The following is a 24,005-nucleotide window of genomic DNA, read 5'->3' as shown; positions in this document are numbered from 1 at the left end:
AGCCTTAGGAAGATCACTTTGGTGGCAGTATAGAGGAGGGAGATTGGAAAAACAAAGAGGCCAGTTAGTTCAAGTGAAAGAAGAGGAAAGCCTCAATTTGAATAATAGAGTGAAGATGAAAAGGAAAAGATATTTTGTTTTAAAAAAAGAAAGAAAAAGGAAAAGATAAATATAGGCGAAATTTCAAAAGTGAAATTGATTTACAGAATTGCAGGTATGGCTTTAGGATAATGAAAATATTGCCTTTGTGCCAGGTTTTATACCTCATTTCCACTTATTCAATTAATATCATTAACCTAATTACTTATGAAAATTGAAAATTTCCCCAGTACCATAAGAAAAAAATAAACAAATATAAACTAAATTAATAATGGATCTGGAAGAGAGGAGTAAGCTAGCTAGTCAGTTATCTGCTTCTACTTATTGTTTTAGTTTGAGAATTTATGACCATGTCCTTTATCAACTTCTGAATTTACCCATGTATTGAACATAAATAGCAATTCATATGTAGACCTGTATATCATTAGTTTAGTAGGAGAGTTTTAGGAGCCGATGCCTTTTCCACTGCTTAGCCTCTCAGTAACAAATAGTACAGGTTGGTTTAAACACTTGGTTCTTGATATTTCTTTCAGTTTGAAGGCTTTTTTCCCCTCCTCAAACAGCAGTTCAAATGCTTCGCCTTCAGAAGGTGCACCACTAGTAGGAAGTTATGGATGTACTCCTCATTCATTCCCAAAGTTCCAGCACCCTTCTCATGAACTTTTGAAGGAAAATGGCTTTACCCAACAGGTGTACCACAAGTATCATAGAAGATGTCTAAGTGGTAAGATGCCTTCCTTTATATAGCTATCTTTAAAATCAAAGCTTAATTCTAAAAAATTCAAATTGTGACATTTAATATCAGGTTAAAATAGCCTTTTATTTTATTATAATTACCTTAAGTAAATGTGTTGATATATAGTCTTTATGTATTTTGTAGCTTAGACACATTAGGAAATAAAGCTTACTGTATTCTTGTTACTCTTGACAAATGCTTAAATTTGAGCAATGAGTCAAAAAATGTATTATTTGTTCTTTGTTTAGAAGAAACCCAATTGGGGATTAATATGTTTCAGCTTTCTTTATTTTACGCTATGTAAAACGCCTGCTATTTTGACTTTTTCCAGAGAGAAAACGCTTGGGAATTGGCCAGTCCCAAGAAATGAATACCCTCTTTCGTTTCTGGTCCTTTTTCCTCAGAGATCACTTCAATAAAAAAATGTATGAGGAATTTAGACAACTTGCTTGGGAAGATGCAAAAGAAAATTACAGGTCAAATATTTTCTCATATTTTTACACTTGGAGGGAATTTTTAAAAAATACTAAAAACTAGTACTGAAGTAGCCTAATTTTTTTTTTTGGGGGGGGGGGGTACACCAGGTTCAATCATCTGTTTTTATACACATATCCCCGTATTCCCTCCCTTCCTAGACTCCCCCCCCCCCGAGTCCCCCCCACCCTCCCCGCCCCAGTCCTCTAAGGCATCTTCCATCCTCGAGTTGGGCTCCCTTTGTTATACAACTTCCCACTGACTATTTTACAGTTGGTAGTATATATATGTCTGTGCTACTCTCTCGCTTCGTCTCAGCTTCCCCTTCACCCCCCGCCCCCTCCCAAACCTCGAGTTCTCCAGTCCATTCTCTGTATCTGCGTCCTTGTTCTTGTCACTGAGTTTATCAGTACCATTTTTAGATTCCGTATATTACATATAGCTCCATCTCATCCCTTTTTATAGCTGAGTAATATTCCATTGTATATATATGCCACATCTTCTGTATCCATTCACTTGTTGATGGGCATTTAGGTTGCTTCCACGTCCTGGCTATTGTAAATAGTGCTGCAATAAACATTATGGTACAAGTTTCTTTTGGGATTATGGTTTTCTTTGGGTATATGCCCAGTAGTGGGATAACTGGGTCATATGGTAGTTCTATTTGTAGTTTTTTAAGGAACCTCCAAATTGTTTTCCATAGTGGCTGTACCAACTTACATTCCCACCAACAGTGCAGGAGAGTTCCCTTTTCTCCACACCCTCTCCAACATTTGTTGTTTCCAGACTTTGTGATGATGGCCATTCTGATTGGTGTGAGGTGATACCTCATTGTGTGAAGTAGCCTAATTTTTTATAGCAGTTTTTTATAGTTTGTATTTATAAACTATATAAAAGTAAAAAAATGATACTTATTATTTATAAACAATTTTTTCCCACTAAATGAGAAGAAAAAGGTTGGTCATGATTTATCTCACATGCTTTACCTGTAAAATTTTACTTATTTTTTTCTTTGTTTTTTTTCTTCATTTGTTTATGCCTTTTTTTTTTAGTTTTTTTATTTTTTGTAAGCTCTTTATTGGAATATAATTGTTTTACACTGTTGTTCCAGTACTTGATTGTTTAATAATTACCAAAATTTTAAATATGTTTTTCATTTAATCAGTTGTAGACTAAAAATGATTATAATGATAACCCAATCCAAAAGATTTTGAATTTTTAGAGCCTTATGATCATCAAAATAAAAATAAAAATTTAAATTTTAGTTAATATACAGGTTTTTGTTGTAGATTCATTGAACAAGTATTTAATAAACATCTTTGTACCAGACTCTTTATTTGTTTCTTGGGACATGTCAGTGAATGAGAGATTATACACACATACACGCACACACACGCGCGCGCGCGCACACACACACACACACACACACACACACACACACACACACACACACACACACACACACACACACACACACACACCCCTTTACCTGAACTCCTGGAATTTATATTTTGGGTTGAAGTAGCCTAATTTTGAACTGTGAAAATAGCACGTAATAACTGGGGGAAGGACTGTGTTAGTTTTCTACTGCTGCATAGAAAATTACCCCAGAACTCAGAAGCTTAAAACAACAAACATTTATTAATTCATAGTTTCTAAGGGTCAAGACTCCAGGAACAGCTTAGCTGGATGGTTCTGGCTCGGTTCTCTCACTGGATTGCAGTCAAGGTATTGAACGGGGCTGCAGTCTCTGAAGACTTGATTCAGGCTAGAAGATCTTCATGCTCATTCACTTGGATATTGGCAGGAGGCTTCAGTACCTCACCACATAGGCTTCCCCGTGGGGCATTTCCCGACGTGACTTTACCCAGAGTGAATGATCTAAGAAAAGGGGAGAATGTCCAAGATGAAAGTGTCAGTGTCTTACATAACCTACACTTGAAAATGGCATCACTTCTGCCTCTATTATAGTGTTCACACAGGCCAACCCTGTATAATGTAGGAGGGGACTACACAAGTTTGTGGGTATCATGTTTGGAACCATTTTAGGGGATGGTACAAAGGCCAAATGATATTTGAAAGAGATTTTTCTCTCTCTTGCCCCTACTATTACAGATTTCCCTTAGATGTGCATATACATCCCCAAACTGATACATGCTTAGAGTCAAACCATTTGTTAAGATTCCTTGAGATAAGAAAAAGTAAGGTCTCTCTGACTCACCTGTTCAATCTCACTTTTTCCTACTACAATTGACCCTTCAACAATACCAGTTTGAATTGAATGGGTCCACTTACATGCAGATTTTTTTCAATAGTGAATACTACAATACTACATAATCCATGGTTGATTGAATCTGTGGATGAGGAACTGCAGATATGGAGGAACCATGTATACAGAGGGCCAACTTTTAAGTTATACTCAGATTTTCTACTGTGGGAAGGTTGGCACTCCTAACCCGCACATTGTTTAAGGGTCAACTGTAGTCCTCTAGGCAACAGTGGTACTGAACTACGTGTTCTCCAAGTGAGCCGAGCTCTCTAGCCTCTAGATATCTGTACATATCCTTACCTCTGCTTATGCTTCTCTTCTTCCTCCCTCTGCTTTGCTAACTCTTCTTTTTGTCCAGGTTAGATCTTGCTTCCTTGAGAAATGTTCAGGGAAAGTTTGTGCTAACCGGGCTGAGTTGAGAGCAGACCAAGAGGATGAGAAGGAACATGAAGTGGATTCGTGCAAGCTAAGCTATTCATTTGTGGGAAAAAGGAGGAAGATGGGATGGAAGAAGAAAAAAGATCATTTTCCTCTCAATATTTACCTAAATTTACCCTTCTTCAGGTTCTAAAAATGGATTCCTCTTGTATAGCTCAAATAAGAATCTATTGTTAACCATTATTGTAATTGTCAAGAGGAATGCAAGAGATGCAAATACATTTTTCTGAAAAAAAAATTTGCACTGACCTGTGTAAAAATAAAGCCCATTTGGTTTTCATCTAGAATCTTGATCTTGATCAGGAATGATAGATAAATGGCATGTGTACCTCTGTTTCCCTCTTCTGTGTCCATTACTGACATCTCTAATCAATCCCAGCATTGTTTAATACTGTTCTTGAATTCAGATTTACAGTCTTTCTTATCACAGCTGTAGTAGCTACTGCCATTTTACCAGAGTTGGCACAAAAGGCAAACTTAGCCATTTCCTTTAAAAAATTTTTTCTTATTTTATATTGGGGTATAGTTGATTTACAGTGTTGTGTTAGTTTAAGGTGTACAGCAAAGTGATTCAGTTATATGTATACATATATGCATTCTTTTTCAGATTCTTTTCCTATATAGGTTGAGTAGAGTTTCCTGTGCTAGTAGGTCCTTGTTGGTTATCTATTTCATATACAGTAGTGTGTATATATTAATCCCAACCTCCTAATTTATCCCTCCCCCCACCTTTCCCCTTTGGTAACCATAAGTTTGTTTTCAAAGTCTGAGAGTCTGTTTCTGTTTTGTAAATAAGTTCATTTGTGTCATCTTTTTAGATGCCACACATAAGCAATATAGTGATATTTGTCTTTTCCCGTATGGCTTACTTCACTTAGTATGACAGTCTCTAGATCCATCCATGTTGCTGTAAATGGCATTATTGCATTCTTTTTTATTGCTGAGTAGTATTCCATTGTATATGTGTACCACATCTGCTTTATCCATTCACCTGTCGATGGACATTTAGGTTGCTTCCATGTCTTGGTTATTGTAAATAGTGCTGCTGTGAACATTGGGGTGCATGTATCTTTTCAAATTATAATTTTCATTTTCTAAGGAAACTCCAGATTGTTCTTCATAGTGGCTGATCAAGATGTTCTCATTCAAACTGTTTTGCTACCCATTAGTGGGTTGTGAAATCAATTTAGTGGTTCTGACTTACTTAAAAAATAGAAACTATCAGACTGCACTGAACATGTTTTACAATTCATACGTAAATACAAATTTAAGAATTATTTGCAAAACACGTGTTTTTATGTATTTATTTATTTTATTGGCTGTGTTGGGTCTTTTTTTTTTTTTTTTTTTTTTGCTGTGCGCAGGCTTTCTTTTTAGTTGCAGTGAGTGGAGGCTACTCTTCGTTGTGGTGCGCAGGCTCCTCATTGCCATGGCTTCTCTTGTTGCAGAGCACGGGCTCTAGGCGTGTGGGCTTCAGTAGTTGCAGCACATGGGCTCAATAGTTGTGGCTCATGGGCTCTAAAGCGCAGGCTCAATAGTTGTGGTGCACGGGCTTAGCTGCTCCGCGGCATGTGGGATCTTCCTGGAGCAGGGATCGTACTCATGTCCCCTGCATTGGCAGGCGGATTCTTAACCACTGCGCCACCTAGGAAGCCCTGTTTTTATATATTATGCACATGTATATGTGAGTGTTGTGTTGCCTTGGTCACAAGGTAAAATATTTTTCTTACTATTGGACTTAGAAAAGTTTGAAAGCATTTGTTATAATCTCAGCATATTTTGCTGTTTATGCAAACAATTTCTGTTTGTCCCTCAGGACTTTCTAATAACTTTTCTGATCCCATTTCTACCCAAGTCTAGGTTGGGAGTTCCTCTTCTTTCTTTCTGTGGTATTCTGTATATGTTTATAATAGCTTTTAAAAACAGTTTTATAATTTTGGTCTGTTTTGCAGTGTTCATGACTAGACTGGATTAGCTCTTCCTTGGCAAGTATAGCACAGTGGTCAAGCACCTGAAGCCTTTTGAATCAAACCTAGATTTGAGTCCCAGCTCATTAACTTATTGTGACCTTGGCGAGTTATAATCCCAGTAGGCTTTAGGTTCTTTATCTGTAAAGTGGGAGAAATTATGATAGATACCCATACCCATATCCTAGGGGTATGGTGAAGATTAAAAAAAGACAACATGTAAAGGGCTTAACGTGTTACTTGATACATAGTAAATGCTCAATAAATGGTTATTCTTATTAGGAAGAAGATCAGTACTAAATGTATCTATTGACCAACATTAGCAGTAAGATGTTTTCAAGAAAAAAGGCGAGAAATATACATACATATCTGCAACGTGCCAGCTCTAAGTGCTTTACAAATGCTATCTATTATTGAAAGTTAGGATATTATTATCTCCATTTTTAGAGATATGATTATAAGCCTAGAATTCAAATGTAGTTCTTTCTGGTTCTCAGCCTTTATGTTTTCTACTCATCTAAGCTGTCTCACAGTGATTGGTCAGCGAGTAAATGACAACTGAGAGGCTGGTCATTTGCCCCTGCTCTTTACTTTAGCAGTTATGGATTGTATTATTTGGATTGTATTATTAATGTCATATTTTTGATCTTTGGAATTAATTTGCTAAAAAATAAGACTATAAATCCAGATATTAGTAGTACTAGCCTTTACCAAAAATCTAAGAATCCTAACATGCCTCTGAAATGTGCTTTACTTGATAAAACCTAAAATTTCTCAATCCTGCTTTCCAGAAAGAAAAAAAGAAATCTAGACTTCACCACCAGAGATTATGATTTCATTGGTTTGGGGTGGAACCTGGGCATCAGCATTTTTTAAAAGCTCCCCAAATGGTTCATATGTGTAGTCAAGGTCGAGAACCACTGATATCAATATAATATGATCCCGTAAGAGGAGTGTTAAGACAGGTTGTCATTCTGAGCTGGTGTTCCTTTAGCCCTCAGTCCCCTTAGCCTCAATCATATAAGCCCGAGGAATAGCGTCATTTATGGCTACCAAAGGAAAAGGCTCAGCTTAGTGTGTGGTTGGCAGTCCTGCATTTCTCTTGCCATCTTGCCAAGAAACCTGTTTATTCTTCACTCTCTATTTTGTAACTAAGCTGGCTACAAAAGACATGTGCCTGAACACACACACACACACCCTTCTTCCTGTGAATAAAGGCTGGGCAGTATTATGTTACCAGGAATGAAGAAATGTAGCCTCTCCTCCACTGAGGCACCCAGAATGGCTTAAGGATTCTAAATGAGGAATTTTTTAAATTGTGACATGTTTTAGTTGAATGAGCTAGATAGTCTCTTTACTGCTGTCCATTGACCTTGTCCATGTGCACTCTCATGGGTTCTGCTCAGCACCATTAGTTGAAGGTTGAGCCCATGTAGTTTCTTGATCCACTGGCCAAAACTTGTCTCAGGTTCTGTAGGTAGTTGTAAGAAGAAACAAATTTACTGTCTGATTTATGCAGTGATACAGTTCTTTTGGCAAAATATCTTTTATTTCATGTACTTTATGAGCAGGAAGGCTCTCTTAGGAGACATTTAACTAGGTTTGTCTCTTTATAGTTGAATGGGTCAACCACACCTAGGGTCTATGGCCCGAGAGTATGGACTTTATCTTCCTAGAGTAGAGATTATGTTCAAGAGTATTTAATACCATGTACTAACACACCATTATAAGCCTTGGTTTGGGAAAAATCTAAAACATTGGCAGTTTGTCACTAGATCTTTTGAAGTACGAGGGAGTTCTTCAGAAATACCAGGGAGAGATCCTCTGTCTGTTCAAAGAAGCCATTCTCTAATTGTCCAAGGGCTGCCTCTTATTTTGCAAATTCCCAGTATACGACCATGAGATGCTATGCCTCAATCAACAAAAATAGCAAAGCCAGCTGTGGATTGCTAATTACCACTTCAGCTAAAAATCTGCATACTAAAAATTACATACATTTGAACATTTTTGTTTGGGATTATTTGTGCCATGTTTGATTGTATCAGTGCTGTTATATATGACTATTTGCATTGTCATAGCAAAAATTTTATTATAAACCTTTTATTTTTCCCCCACAGGTATGGATTAGAATGTCTGTTCAGGTTTTATAGTTATGGACTGGAAAAAAAATTCAGACAAGAAATTTTTAAGGATTTCCAAGAAGAAACCAAAAAAGACTACGAATCTGGTAAAACAAAACAGTAACCTTATTCTGTTTGGAGATTGTAAATCTGAGTCTGTCAGTAAATAGGGAGTTTGTAATTTTTTTTTTTTTTAGGGCAACTATTTAAGACTTTCAGGCCACTGTTATGGTTTGTGATGAAGGATGGAGCACTGTATATATAGTAAGAAGGTCTTTCCTATGAGATGTTGGAAAATAACCACTCCCAAGTGTTTCCTTTATGGATTTGTATTTTGTCATTATTTCTTTGACACATGACTACTCACTGATATTACATGAAAATTCTGTGTAACATGAGCAGGTATGCTTGGCAAGGTGGAATGGCGCAGTGGGTAACAGTGCAGGCTCTGGGCTAGATCCCTAAGTCTGAATCCCATTTCCCCTCCTTAATAGCTCTGTGGCCATGGGTAAGTTACTTAATCTTGTTAGATATAAAACAAAACAAAACCAAACCCCACCAAAATCTTGTTAGCCTCAGTTTACTCATCAGTAATGAGCACAAAGCACACCTATATTACAGGGTTGTACAGAGTTCAAATCAGTTTAATATACAATAAACCACTTAAGTAATACCTGTTACATGGCAAATGCTCAATAAATGTTAGGTGCCATTACTCATTACAATGTTTTATCCTCAAGATCTAGATAAAGTATATATTAGAAGACATGGCTTGGGCTTCCTAGGTGGCGCAGTGGTTGGGAATCCACCTGCCAATGCAGGGGACACGGGTTCGATCCCTGCTCCAGGAAGATCCCACATGCCGTGGAGCAACTAGGCCCATGCGCCACAACTATTGAGCCTGCACTTTAGAGCCCGTGAGCCACAACTATTGAGCCCATGTGCTGCAACTACTGAAACCCATGTGCCTAGAGCCTGTGCTCTGCAACAAGAGATGCCACGGCAATGAGGAGCCCGCGCACCACAACAGAGAGTAGCCCCCACTCACTGCAACTGAATAAAGCCCACGCACAGCAAAAAAAGACCCAACACAACCAACAAAATAGATAAATAAATAAATAAATAAATAAATAAATTTATAAAAAAATAGAAGACATGGCTTAATGCTGGTAGGATCATATTCAATATGAATCATTTTTTAAAGATTCTGTATAGTTTATTGTGTATATTCTTTGTTATTAGGTCAGCTGTATGGATTAGAAAAGTTTTGGGCTTATCTAAAATATTCTCAATCTAAGACACAATCTGTTGATCCCAAACTTCAGGAATACCTCTGTAGCTTTAAGAAGTTGGAAGACTTCCGTGTTGATGTAAGTTTTAAGTCCTTTCTCCTGTATTCTTTTTATTACTCTTGAGCTATCAGTGACTTTCTTAACTTTAATTTTACAATTTTTATTTTTTAACTTTTATTTTGAAAATTTAACTTTCCAGTTTTGGAATCAAACTTTAAAATAGGTGCAAAAATAATATAGAGAATTCGCATGTATTGTTTACCCAGAGTCCCTAAGTGTTAATATCTTACATAACCATGGTGCAATTTTCAGTTCACTTTAATTTTGATATGTATGATAAACATTTTATGGGTTTAGTAACTTTATGTGGACATGTTACTAATTTCTCACTAGCAGTTTTAAATTTTTTCACTTTTTATGTACTTTTATAGTTTTTATAACATGTGCTGATAGAACATGGATTTAGGGTTCCCCACATAAAATTAGAGCAAGAATGTTATTTGCATGTGTAGAGACAGGATAATAGGCTTTAAACAATTTGTTTCAATTGGAAAAGGAAAACATTTTAAAGAAACGAATGGGATGAGCATAAAAAGATAAAGGAAAAGAGAAAGAAAAGAGAAATAAAGAAAGAAGAATAAAAAGAGCAGAAAAGAGAGAGGTGAAAGGAAGGCTAGGTTCATCTCTGCTTAGTATTATAATTCATTTGTCTTGTAGTTTTGTGTAAATAGATTTGATAGCCCAGGGATGGAATTAATAGAAGTGCCTAGGTCTCTGGAATTAAAGAGCTATGTTTCTAGGGTGCCAGCCAGTTCTATCACAGAGATGTCCCTGCTTTATAATACTAGTGACTTTTGCCATATCTGAACAGAAGCTAAGAATTCAGACCTCTGCTTTTAAATACAGTGGAAGTTTGGAGGAGGAAGGGATTAGAGTTATAAATGCTTTGCAATCCACAGAAGTTGCATAAAGAAGGAAAATAGCCTCTCTGAAACATTTTCCCAGAGACAAGGAACCCAGCCTTATGCTTATGCCCTACTATGTTCAAGCCCTAAAACATAGGAGTAGCTTAATAAACATGTGTGGAATGAAAGAATTAACTGATAGGAAATTTAAGTTTAATGCCTTAAATTGCTGTTAAGTTTTCGTTATGCTAATAAAATCTACTGAAGTGCCAGCAGTTTCCCTCTGTTAGAAAAGTCTGGCCTTAGATTTTGAAGGAAGGAAAAAGTAGTAAAATAATCACTATATTGTCTCTCATAATTTGCAGCCCCCTATTGGTGAGGAATTTGGAAGAAAAAGACATTCATCTACTTCTGGTGAGGAGAGTAATCGTCATAGACTTCCATCCATTTCCTCTACAAAATCACCAAGTGCTGCTAAGCCTACACCTGCCAGTCAGCTTCAGATCCCAATAAACTCTCCCAGAAGGAATACTTCACAGGAGTCCAGTGACAATTCACACCAGAACAGTGCTGCCTCAGTCTCAGCAAATGGTGAACTGTCTGAGAAATAGACTCTTAACAAAAGTTGCTTGCCCTTGAAATCAACATTTACATCAGTATTTATTTGGGAAAATCTTTTGATGTTTAATTGTGGTAATCAGAAAAAAGAAAAAGGAAGGAAAATGGTAGTATTTTTTTCTAACAAGATAAATTCTAAAAATGTTTTCCCTGATTTCACGAACAAGTATAGTTCTGGTGACCTTTTATAGGGATCCTCTAGTAATATATTTTGGTCTCAACTACATATTTGAAATAATTTATTTCTTTTTCAAAGCCATTGTTTACAAGAACAGCATTCCTTAAATATATACGAAAACAACACAAGGAATGCCTAACATTTCAGCTCATACTTCTTAAAGAAGATACAATATGTTGTATTCATCTCTTCTATAGAGCTTTCTTAAAGAATCCATTTACCCCGCTATCGATTCATATTTGAACTTATCAGAAACAAAGGAAGATTACATAAATATTTTTTAAATTCAGAAGAAGAATGTGAAGTGATACATTTGCTTTTCTTTTAGATGTATAGTTTAGAGGAAACTTTTTTTTTTTCGAAAGTAGAAAACATATTGCAGTTATATTGAAGTGTATGCACTTTGGATGTTGGGTTTTGCTTCTTTCCCTTCTAGTCATACCTCATGATTTCCATAGTTATTGTGTTGGTAAGGATTGTTCTGAATTGGCATCAGCCAGTTACATATTAGAAGAGATTTACTTTTTGTGACTATATAAACCTGCACAAGTAATTGAAAACTGAGTTGGGACTGGTTGGAATACTATCCTAAATTAATTAAATCTTGCACTGTTTTGAATGCATTTGCTGTTTGTACATCTGCAGGTATGTATGTCACAAGTAGTCAGATTATCTTCAGTTTAAAAAGAGTACCTTTGTCTTTTGTTTTATGCTTATAAGTGTTTTCAAGAAACAAATTAACTTCTAATTTTTATTGCTGTTACAACTGATGTAAATGATAGTTTCAGTTTTTGTGGGAATTAAAATAAAGCACTTATTCTAAATTATTTGAAGTGATTTTTAATTATTTTTGTTTAGAATATAGTTGAAAAGCTGTAACTTTCAAATTCTGCTAGTAGAAGACTATTGTATTTTGTGAATGAAGTTTCAGTATTAAACGTAAACATCCATTTTTATTTAGCTTATATATTTTCTTGTATTAGCCAGAAACAGCTAGTTTAATACACTAAATTAATGTATTATTTTCTTTTTGATGTCTTGGTCTTATAGAATGTGACAGTGTTGAAATACATATCTTCTTTGGATAAATGGACTATTCTTTAGTAAATAAGAGTTTTTCATTAGGTTATTTCCATGAATAAATGATAATCTGCAGTTTTAAAATATTTAATATTTGGGAGGTCATTTTGATATTTTAATTTTAAGAAACAGTCAAATTTGAATATTCAGAAAATATACCTAGATCTTGGAAAGAGAATGCAAAACAATTTAGAATAATAAATTTTAAAATGTTTTCTTAAGCGCATATGTAGTTATGGCTTTTCAGTGAGGAATTTCTAAACCATGCTTATTAGCTTTAAGTGGTCTCTTGAAATTATCTAAAATTATCTACAAATCTCTCTCAGGATTCTTTTTCTGTTGAACACGTACATCTGAAACCTGTATTTAACCTAAGATTACTTCCACTCACCTAAATATGCAAGTGTAAATTTGTTTAAAAAATTGTATATTTTATTTGAAAATATAGTAATCAGGAGTTTTGTGATGTGTGATAAATTAGTAATTTTATCATATTATTTGATTATAAAAACAAATTTAGAAAAGCACAAAAAAGAAAAGTACTTTTTTGAAAAAGAAAAAAGCGAAATCGGTATCATGCTATACAGATAGCATTATAACCTGCTTTTCATGTAGAGGTGAGCATTTTCTGATGTCATTAATATTTCTACACCATGACTTTTACAAGTTACATAGTATGGTAGCTTATGGAGGTGCCATCGTTTATTCAGCTAAATTGCCTGTGTTGAACTTTTGCATGTGGCCAGGTTTGGGCTGTTACAAACAACAGTTTAATTAACAGTGTCCCTCAAGATAAATCTTTGTGTATAAACTTGGAATTATTGCCTGGCATAAATTCCTAGAAGTTGAAATTCTAAGTAAAAATGTATTCCCATTCAATGTACTCTAGAATGGTTGCACAGTTTACACTTTTACCAATAGCATTTGCTTTTCACAAACACTGGTTATTATAAATCTTTCTTTGATAGATTGAGAAGCAAAAAATATTATTTTAATGTTATTAAGATCATCATTTTAATCAGGTTACTAATGAGTGATAATTTTTATTATTTATTAACTGCGTATTATTTGTAGATGGGTTGGTCATATCTTTTATGTTTTCCTTTTGGAGTGATTTTTGTTTTCTGATTGATTTATAGAGCTTTTTTTATTTATCAAGACTATTAACCCCTTGCTTTCTAATTTTGTTTGTGTATGTTTGACATGGTATGTACATTTTTTTGGTAAAAATTTTAAGAATTATACCCCTTAAATTCCAAATGTGAAAATTAAGCAAATAAAAGCATTGTTATTCAATGAAAATAAAAACATTATTGACTATAAATCTAAATAGTCCTACCCCAAATTTATGTAAGTTCCTAGAGAACTTCCTTCCTTGTGATTTTGTAGTTTTCAATTTTATTAAATAAAAAAAGACTATTAAAATGTTTAAATCTAAACTACTTGTCCTTTTAAAGGGATAGTTGAATCCATCTTTGGAGATCTTTATACTAAAAGGAATTAAAGAAGAAAGTTATGTTTTAAAAGAGATATTTTAGTTTTTAAATAGATTTTATTTTTTAAACTTGTTTTGCCAGTTTGGGATTTCACTCTGACATTCTCTCATGCTTCTCCTTGTTATTATACTAAATGATATTACCTCTTTCCTTTCTGTGCTTAATTTTATCTTTCAGCTAATTTCTTAGCTCTCATGAAACTGCTTATTTTTATTTTATCGCATAGGAGACCTATCCAAGAGAGTAATACCTAATTATATCGCCACTAGATGGCAGAATGGAATAAGCCAGATCCGTAAGTCTTTTGAGAGACTGTGTGCGCGCGCGCGTGCGTGTGTGTGTGTGTGTGTGTGTGTGTGTGTGTGTGAAAACTCTCACTCCATCTTGTGGTGATATGTAATTACATCAGTTACTCTTGCATTCCTAATGGTCACATGTTCTCAACAACTCGTGATTACCTTGTTATAGCAATGCCAAACTCTGCTTAGTTATTAGTAAATAAACAGTAACAGCATTGTTTTATATATGGTTAAATATAAAAATGCTGTTGCCTTGGGTTTTCTTTTTTGTCATTTCACTTAAAAATTTGAAGTACTTCATTAGCATTATTTGTGATTACCTCTTGAGCTGTAAATAAGGCAGGAAAATTGTGAGATGCATCTGTTTGTCTAGCTTTTAGCAGTGTAGTTAAATCCTGCTTGAAATATGGGAAACTTAAAACTAGATGGTACTCAGACTTCCCTGGTGGTGCAGTGGTTAAGAATCCGCCTGCCGATGCAGGGGACACAGGCTTGATCCCTGGTCTGGGAAGATCCCACATGCCACAGAGCAGCTAAGCCCGTATGCCACAACTACTGAGCCTGCTCTCTAGAGCCGGTGTGCCACAAGTACTGAAGCCCGCACACTTGGAGACAACAAGAGAAGCCACTGCATTGAGAAGCCCTCACAAGCACAACAAATAGTAGTCCCCACTCACTGCAACTAGAGAAAGACTGCGTGCAGCAACGAAGATCCAATGCAGCCAAAAATAAATAAGTAAATTAATAATTTCTAAAAATTAAAAAAAAAAATAGATGGTGCTCTTATGACTAGAATAAAATGTTATCACACAGTTGAATGGCAGAACAAGAATTTGTACTCAAGTAGTCTGGCTCCAGACTTCAAGCTGTTGATCTTAACCAGACTTTTGTTTAATCACTTGAAATATTGGAACATATAAACACTGACTCTAAAACTCAAAATTCTATGATTCTTAACTATCATAAAATCAAGATTAGATTCTTGTGGTTAGGACTGCAAAAGTTATTTTATCTTGGGCATCTTCTGCAGTAATGAATGGTCTAGTGGAATACTTAAATATGTAAATACATTAAGTGCTATATGGTAAATCCTCTTTGGAGGGAAAATCATGATTAGTGACAATATGACTCGTGTTTAGATATTGTCTTGGAATTAGGTACAGTAAAATAAAAACTAAACATTTTATTCAGAATACAATTAGAAATTTTACATTACATTACAGTTATTATTGTCAACTGAAAATACTAGATACTATACTATTCAGAAATAACGATGTTCTGGATGTTCTAGTCTTTAAAAAGCTTGAAGGAAATATGCCACATGTGTTAATTAACAGGAAGCACCTCTGGCTTTCTAGTTTTTTACCAATTTTCTGAATCTTTTACAACGAGCCTGTTTTTGACTTAGCCAATTAAAGACATGATTTGGTTAATAGAATGGTTTCTACCATTATACTATACAAATTTGCTTCCGATTCAAAAGCAGAATGCTGTTTGTTGTTTTGACTTTGTTTCTTCCAGGTAGTATTTCAAGTCTACAAAACTGAATACCTTTCTCAGGGTATTTTAAGGTATGTTAGACCTTTATTACAGTATGAACATAATCATAGTACTGTAATGTTTTTAATGTTAAAATTTTCTAGTTTCTAGTTGAATGCCCTTGAGTATAATCTAAGGTGAGACTGACTTTTTTTTTTTTTTTGAGACCTTTAATGAGTCAATAGAAGGGCTTTGAGAGGGAGGGTCTGTGGGTCTGTGAGACCCCAAAATTTAATATATAGAATTTTACATACTTACAAGTTCTTTTGGGGAGATAATTCATAGCTTTTATCAGATTTCTACCAGAATTTATGATCCCAAGTAAATTTAATAACCACTGCTCTAGAAATATCTTAGCTTATTTGTCAGAAACAGGAATTGAATCCTAGCCCCCTTCACTAAATTACACTCCTTCATCTACAAAATTGAAGTTACCTCATAGTGTTACAAAGATTAAATGTAAAGCATTTAACACAAGTATCTGATGTGAAATAGGTACTCAGTAAACATTAGCTATTATTAGGACTAAGAACTGGACCAGTTGCTATCTTCAGGTATGTGAAGATATTTTCTCCAAAAGGCTATGAAAATAATTTTAAATCTTCATGTGAAATTAACCTACTTAAAACATTTAAATTAGTAGAGAAAAGTCAGATTCCTTGTAATTGTTTCCTTGTCCTAGGGTGATAACGTTATAAACACTTTCCTGCCCTTCTCACTTCCACATGAGAAGAAGTAGGGTGCTTAGATGCTGCTGTTTCTTACTGACTCTGAATGACTGACAAGGGTTTGAGTTTCATGAAGCAGTCACCCAATCATGAATCTGATTATGGTAACGTCGCACTTTTAGTTCTTTCATCTTTTTTATTCAGTTAACAATTTTGCTCGTTATGTTTTCCCAACATCACTACAATCTATCACTTTTGCCTCATCATAAATATCCAGTTCCTGAGCGGGATATGGGAATCTGCCTTTCCATGACCCATGGCCTCTCCCAGGTTCCGTGACACTCCAGTGACTTCCCTACTGCCACTCATTGCCACTTTCTTTTGCATGAACCAGAGAATACAGTGTTAAGAACCAAGGGAGGAATCAAAATATCTCACAACTCTGTTAAAAACAAACTTTTAGAAACTCCTTTGGCTTGTCAAGGAACTCTGGTGTAATGTAGTGGTCCTCAAGTTGGGGGTATGCCCAGGATACAGAAGTCCTTTCAGAGGAGTTTACATAGGCATAGGTCATTTTAAAGGAATCAATTTCCAGATTCTCAACTTCCATAAGTATTCTTTCCTAAAATTGATTTATCCAATAATATACTTGAGTTCCTAATAGTCTTTTTCCCACATTATAAAAGAAAGCCATTGCCCTTACCCATCCCAAATATTACTCTAGATGTGAAAGCCATCAGGGACCACACAATGGTGAAACCTTTAATGATTCATTGAGCTCTCATAAACTCATAAGACATTGAATTTCTCTGCTTTATAAATACTTCTGTTAAGGTATTTTAAAAATATTTCTCTGTTTTGTGTGTGTTTTTGGTTGGTGTTCCATGCATTATTCAATGAGAGGGTTAGGATAAAATGTTTAAAATTTTCTACTTCCTATTTATAAGATCCTTGGGGCAGGGGTGCGGTGCGGGGCACGCAGTGCAATTTGTAGGATCTTAGTTGCCTGGCCAAGGATTGAACTTGGGCCCTGGCAGTGAAAGCAGAGTCCTAATCACTGGACTGCTAGGGAATTCCCAAGGTACGTTATTTTAAAAATAGCTGCCAGATAGATTTGTTTTTAGCAGATGAAAACCTCTCTCATTAGGTTTCTCTAAAAAGTTGGATCATGATTCTTCTCAAAATAAGCATTTACCATAAAACTTGTGGTGAAGATTGTTGAGCTGTTTATCCAGTCCATTTCTCCTCCCCCGGTCACATGGCTAGACTGCATGCTCATCCTCCTGCTGTTTCATGCTTGCCAGTATACTGGTTCTGGATACTGGAAGGCAGTGGTGGTAAGGGATGCCCCTGTGCCATCTCCGTGCTCATCCTTTCCTCCTTTGACTGTGTGGAAGTCACATGTTGAAGACAGCAGAGCCCCAAGATGGAGGAGCCTGTGTCCCTGAATCACCACCTAGTCCCTTTTGGGACTCTAAATTATCAAGAACTTGGAGTTACAGTAGTCAGTATTATCTTAACTGATAATGAAGAGTTTAATACCTATGTATAATAATTACCAAAATGGGTGTATATGTTGTCTCGATCACTGAGTATTAATATTTGTAATAATGACTCCAATCCAGAAGAAAAAAAAATTTATCACTTAGAGCCACTTATGGTCAGAAGAATAAAAACTTTAATTATGTACTTATTTTTGTTGTAGATATATATCTGATGTTCAATAAGACATTCAAATATTAAATTGTAATTGGATAAAAATCTGGAGAAAATGGAATGGAAATACAAGTTCAAGGAGAAAAGAGAAAGGTGTAAGTTTTCTAAATGTTAAAGAAGAGCTTCCTCATAGATTTTAAGGAATGGATTTAAATGTTGTGTTTGAGTTTTGTTGACTTTACTTAAAAAATGATATTTATAACTTTATAAATCAGTATTTATAATATGCTGGAAGTTGTGACCTTTGCAACTATTAAAATGAAAAGTTTTAAACGTCAGCTTAAAATTTGTGAGGGATACGTAAGTTTATGAAAATTATTTTAGGAGGTTTTCAAGGAAAAATGTCTGAAGGCTGATGGGAGGGGGGAAAGTGCAGACTTTGGACTTAAGTAGCTCTGCATCCAAATTTTGATTCTGCCGGATCACTGGACAAGTTAGGTTAACCCATTTTCCCTTATTCTCTAATCTTTAAATGAAAATACATGTAAATTACTCACTCTCTGGCAGTAACCTGATCTTGCTATTAAGAATTTTAATGGGGAAGGAGGGATAAATTAGGAGTTTGGGATTAACGTATACACACTACTATACATAAAATAAACAAGGACCTACTTTATAGCACAGGGAACTATATTCAATATCATGTAATAACCTATAATGGAAAATAATCTGAGAAAGAATATATATATTTACATATTATATACAATTTACAATTACATATTACATATATATGTAGTTATATATATTAGCCACTCAGGTGAAAATTAATTTATCAGTGAATTTAAAAATTAGATACAGAGGGGAAAGACTTTTATTTGGGAGAGAAGGGATAATTTTAGAGCGTGAACCAAAGGAAGAAGCTCTGTTACATGGCAAAATGGCACTGGAAGGGACCTTATTTGAAGGGTACTAAGGAAGATGGCAAGGCTCTTTGTACAAGAAAAATGAGAAGGAAGCATAAATTTGCTTTTACTTACATTGTTGGTTCTAATCTACCATGCAGTTAAAATAGCTCTTACGTTTTAAAGTTACTCAAAAAATTGTTTCTAAGTTGGTATAATTATTTTATATGTACCATAAATAGCATGTGCTTTATGAATCTCCTTCCTTGTGTTCCACGTGACTTCTATTTTAAGTAGCTCCTAAGTGATGCCAGAGAGCTAACTAGGTCAACTGCCACCTGTGTTTGTTTCTTTTATAAATCTTTTAAATCTCTGAGGGAATTCAAGACATTAAGTATGGCAATTTCTTTACCTAATACCTCCACTTACAGTGTGTAGCTGTTGACTCAGCAGATGAATGCTAGTGGCCATAGCTGGAACAGAAGCTGGGGAAGGCTGTGGAATTGCAAAGTTCATGCCTGGGAACAGCAAATGCAGTACCTGGTGTCAGCTAACCTTCCTATTAAAATTTGGACTTAATCACTAGAGTTCTTGCATTTAGGGAAAGGATCAGAGAAAGTCACCGGAGAACCATATTTTGAAAAATGTTAGCCAATGTTGGTGGGAGTATAAATTGGTACAAAAGCTCTATGATTGAAAATTTAGCAATAGCTTTTAAAATTTTAAGCACATTTATCATTTGACCTAGCAATTCCATTTCCAGGAGTTTATCCTACAGATACAATCTTTGCATACATGTGCAAAGATGTGCATACTAGTATAATCATGAAAGCATTATTTTAATAGCATAAGATTAGAAACAACTTGAATATCCATCAGTAGGAGACTGAATCATTGTTACAGTATGGCCATATAATGGGATTACATGAAGTATGACAACTCAACAGTTGATAAGGAATAATGGGATATTCTTTAAGGATTAATAAGATAAGGAATAATCTCCAAGATACTTGTTAAATGAAAAAAGCAAGGCATACAGCATTGTGTGTTAAATTCCACCTTTTGGTTAAAAAAAATACATATATCTGCTTGTATACAAATAGAATAGCCCTATAAGGATAAATAAGAACGTGATGATAATGGTTGCCTATGGGGAAGTGAATAGGGTAACTGGAGGGTTAGGTGGGAGGGAGACTTTGTACCCTATTTCTTTTGAATGTTGTGCTATATGTACATAAAAAAATTTTTTTTATTGAAGTATAGTTGATTTACAATATCATGTATGTTTCAGGTGTACAGCACAGCAATTCAGTTTTTTTAAAAATATGTGTTCTTTTTAAAAAATTATTTACTTTATTATTATTATTTTTGGCTGTGTTGGATTTTCATTGTTGTGTGCAGGCTTTCTCTAGCTGTGGCGAGCAGGGGCTACTCTTCTTTGTGGTGCACGGGCTTCTCATTGCCGTGGTTTCTCTTGTTGCAGAACACAAGCTCTAGGCATGTGGGCTTCAGTAGTTGTGGCACTCAGCTCAGTAGTAGTGGTGCGCAAGCTTAGTTGCTCTGCAGCATGTGGGATCTTCCTGGACCAGGGCTGGAACCCATGTCCCCTGCATTGGCAGGCGGATTCTTAACCACTGCGCCAACAGGGAAGTCCAGCAATTCAGTTATATATATATATATTCTTTTTCAGATTCTTTTCCCTTATAGGTTATTGCATAATATTGAGTATAGTTCCCTGTGCTATACCGTTGGCCCTTGTTGGTTATCTATTTTATACATAGTAGTATATACATGTGAATCCCAGCCTCCTAATTTATCCCTCCCCCACCCTCCTTTCCCATTTGTTAACCGTAAGTTTGTTTTGTATGTCTTCTGGTTCCTTTCTGTTTTGGAAATAAATTCATTTGTGTCTTTTTTTTCTTTTCGATTCCACATAAAAGTGATACCATATGATATTTGTCTTTTCCTGTCTGGCTTACTTCACTTAGTATGATAATCTCTCTAGGTCCATCCATGTTGCTGCAAATGGCATTATTTCATTCTTCTTTATGACTGAGTACTATTCCATTGTATATATGTACCATATCTTCTTTATCCAGTTACCTGTTGATGGACATTTAGGTTGCTTCCATGTCTTGGCTATAAATACTCTGTTATGAACATTGTGGTACCTGTATCTTTTCAAATTATGGTTTTCTCTGGATATATGCCCAGGAATGGGATTGCAGGATCAGATGGTAGCTCTATTTTTAGTTTTTTAAAGAACATCCATACTTTTTCTCCTTAATGGCTTGCACCAATTTATATTCCTACAAACAGTTTAGGAAGTTTCCTTTTTCTCTACACCCTCTCTAATGTTTATTATTTGTAGACTTTTTGATGATGGCCATTCTGACTGGGTGTGAGGTGATACCTCATTGTAGTTTTGATTTACATTTCTCTAATAATTAGCAATGTTGAGCATCTTTTCATGTGCCTTTTGGCCATCTGTATGTCTTCTTTGGAAAAATGTCTATTTAGGTCATCTGCCTAGTTTTTGATTGGGTTGTTTTTGTTTGGTTGGTTGGTTTCTGGGTTTTTTTTTTAATATTGAGCTGTATGAGCTGTTTGTTATATGTACATTTTTTCCCTTTATTTTTAGCTGTACCACATGGCCTGTAGGATCTTAGTTCCCCCAACAGGAATTGAACCCAGGCCCTTGCCAATGAAAACACAGAGTCCTCATCACTGCACTGCCAGGGAATTCCCTATATGTACACTTTTTTTAAAAGATAGTGTTTTTTTTTAAGTTCCTTAGCTTCACAAGGCTAAGAAAGGAAGATTTGTTATTATGACTCATCTTAACATGTACTTTTGGTTTTGCTGTAAGGCAAACAGTGTAGCGAATGTATATCTCTTCCAGATTTTTGGATGTTGGGATTTTAAACAGGAGATAATAAATTATGTTCCTTTTTTTCCCCTTCAGTGCTCTAAACCAACTCAGATATACCCAGGAGTCAGAGCGAAGGGGAGCAAAATATCTGTTACTTGCCACTAATGCAGGATTTGACAACTGGGTTTAATACTCACCCCTTTGCTCAGAAAATTAAACTTGCCCATCCAGAGACAACTGGACAAATGCAGGCTTCTTCTCAGAGGTAAGAGGCTCACCATTTAGAAGAAGAGGAAGAGGAGATGAAGAGGGAAGACTGGTCAGTTCTACAGGGAAGGGAGAAAGGAGCTGAGGAGGGCAGCTCAGTCCCTTTGCCAGTCTCACCAGTCACGGGCACAGGAAGAGTGAGAGCTGAAAGAAGGACAGAAGAAATTTTTCCCAGTATAAACTCCTGGAGGGTTTTTATATGGTGGCTTCTCTTGTTGCAAAGCACAGGCTCTAGAGCACACCTGCTTCATTAGTTGCAGCACATGGGCCCTCGAGCATGTAGGCTCAGTCATTGTGGCACGTGGGCTCTATGGCGCACAGGCTTCAGTAGTTGTGGCTCTGGAGCTTTAGAGCGAGCACACACTCCGTAGTTGTGGCACACAGGCTTAGCTGCTCCATGGCATGTGGGATCTTCCTGGACCAGGGATCAAACCCGTGTCCACTGCAGTGGCAGGCAGATTCTTAACCACTGTGCTACCAGGGAAGTCCCTCCTGGAGAGTTTTTAGTTTCTATTCTGGGGAGTCTGGCAGGAATGCTGTGAAGAGGAAAGACTGGTTTCTCCTATAAACACTGAGCATTGCTGGCATCCAGGGCTCTATTTGCTGCTAACACCTGTACCAACTGATCTCTCCTAGTTTCCCTGCATCATCTTGTCATACTGGTTTGGTCACCGTCTCTGGCATGCTTTGCACAGCTTCCTGCCTTTTGCACACAGTTTTCCTGGCCCGCCACACCCCCACCCCGTTGGTGCCCATTTGCCTTTGCAGAACCAGATCAGCCTCTGCCTCCCACCGCCCTTGCTCCTCGGAGCCCTTTCAGAACTTGTCCTCTGACCCCTGCTTTGGCCCTCAGCACGTGTTTCCTGTCTTGTTACATTCCATTTCTTCCATTTCTCTAGGCTCTAGTACCTGTGGTTTGCAGTCCTAAAGTGGTCAATTAAGAAAAGATTAACTTAAAGGAAAAAAAAAAGAGAGACCCTATGGACTACAATTATATGGTTTATACTTGGGAAACTAAGATTTATAACTTATGACTCATTTTAACATCCCAGATACAATATAGAAGATGATGTGTGGTGGAGGGACTGAGATGTCCCTTCCCAGGCTGTGGAACTTAGTGTGCAATGAGGGAAATTTAATCTCTCTCCCCGCTCCCATCTCCTGTTTCCCAGGATACTATGGTAATTGTTTGTTCATAGATGCCCCGTAAGCTCTTGGAGGCGGCTGAGAATTAAGTTGCTTATTAATTCATTTAGTCTTGACCTACATATGGTTGAATAATCACAGGGCCATCTGTCTTTCTTAATTAACATGCAAAGATGAGATTTCTCCCTACCTTCTGTGGATCGCGTGTGAATCTTGTCAAGAGGGCCCCAAAACGACTTGCTGCCAGAGTCCTGGCAATTGCTTATAAGTGAAACCAACAGCTAATGGGGAGGGCTTTTGTTGTTTTCACTTGTTTTGTCTTTTTAAAAAGGCCTGTTGTGACTAGCCCTTGCTATTTCAACAGCCAAAGACAATCTCATAAATGAGTAAGCAATAGTATATTTCCTTTCAGGTTCAGGAGATAGAATAAGCGTTTTTCCCAGACACCTATGAGTTTTATCTCCCACAAGCTTCCACTTTTCTCACAGTGTCCTCATACTTGCCTGTATGAAATAAATGGACTAAAGCAGTTGTAAGGATGGAAAAAATTTTCCCTTCTCTTCTAGGTTCTTTGCGTATTCTAATAAATTAATATCAAACAGATTAACAGGAGAAAAACAAACAAAAATGTAATAACATGTATACCTCCGTGTATACACATATTCATGGGGGACGCCCAGGAAAACTGAATAACTCACCAAAACGTCAGAAGCCCTCACCCTAAATACCATCTTCAACTAAAGACAAAATAAGATGTTGGGTGTGGAGGATCAGTAATGGAAGGTTATCAGGAAGAGCACAGTAAACAAGGGTAAGGTCGTTAGGCAGATTTAAGTCCTTGCCTTCACCTCTGATGAGTTCCTAAAGAGTTGGTCTTCCTCCTCTTCCAGTTATAGAGAGGGAGACACCCCTACAAATATAAATTTTCATTATAAATGTAAATGTTTCTTACAAAAGGCTAACTTTTTCTACTCAGTTTTTAGA

The 24,005-nt window shown here is 36.1% G+C and overlaps 1 protein-coding gene and 1 long non-coding RNA gene across 11 annotated transcripts in view; one reads left to right on the top strand and one right to left on the bottom strand.

The window, feature by feature from the left end:
• The window catches only part of LARP1B (La ribonucleoprotein 1B), a 124,958-nt gene extending 112,368 nt beyond the window's left edge, over window positions 1–12,590 (top strand). For 5 of the 10 annotated variants that reach the window (XM_057705141.1, XM_057705140.1, XM_057705133.1 and 2 more), the window contains exons 15-19: window positions 633–823; window positions 1,167–1,311; window positions 8,101–8,210; window positions 9,346–9,473; window positions 10,666–12,580. In XM_057705141.1, the coding sequence (XP_057561124.1) occupies window positions 633–823; window positions 1,167–1,311; window positions 8,101–8,210; window positions 9,346–9,473; window positions 10,666–10,911 (820 nt within the window). In that variant the 3' untranslated portion in view covers window positions 10,912–12,580. Of the gene's footprint in view, window positions 1–632; window positions 824–1,166; window positions 1,312–8,100; window positions 8,211–9,345; window positions 9,474–10,665 lie in introns of those variants that run through there. The other 5 variants (XM_057705137.1, XM_057705136.1, XM_057705135.1 and 2 more) reach the window with 3 other exon arrangements.
• On the bottom strand, window positions 2,938–23,300 carry LOC130834669 (uncharacterized). Its single transcript, XR_009048731.1, has 4 exons — window positions 23,212–23,300; window positions 4,266–7,454; window positions 3,879–4,049; window positions 2,938–3,190 (listed from the first exon to the last, which is right to left on the bottom strand). It is a non-coding gene; the product is annotated as an uncharacterized LOC130834669 (long non-coding RNA).
• Window positions 23,301–24,005: the final 705 nt, after the last annotated feature.

This window comes from Hippopotamus amphibius, chromosome 13 (assembly GCF_030028045.1).
Source record: "Hippopotamus amphibius kiboko isolate mHipAmp2 chromosome 13, mHipAmp2.hap2, whole genome shotgun sequence".
Taxonomy (NCBI): Eukaryota; Metazoa; Chordata; class Mammalia; order Artiodactyla; family Hippopotamidae; genus Hippopotamus; species Hippopotamus amphibius.
Note: the sequence above shows the minus strand (reverse complement) of the source record. Positions and strands in the feature narration are given on the sequence as shown.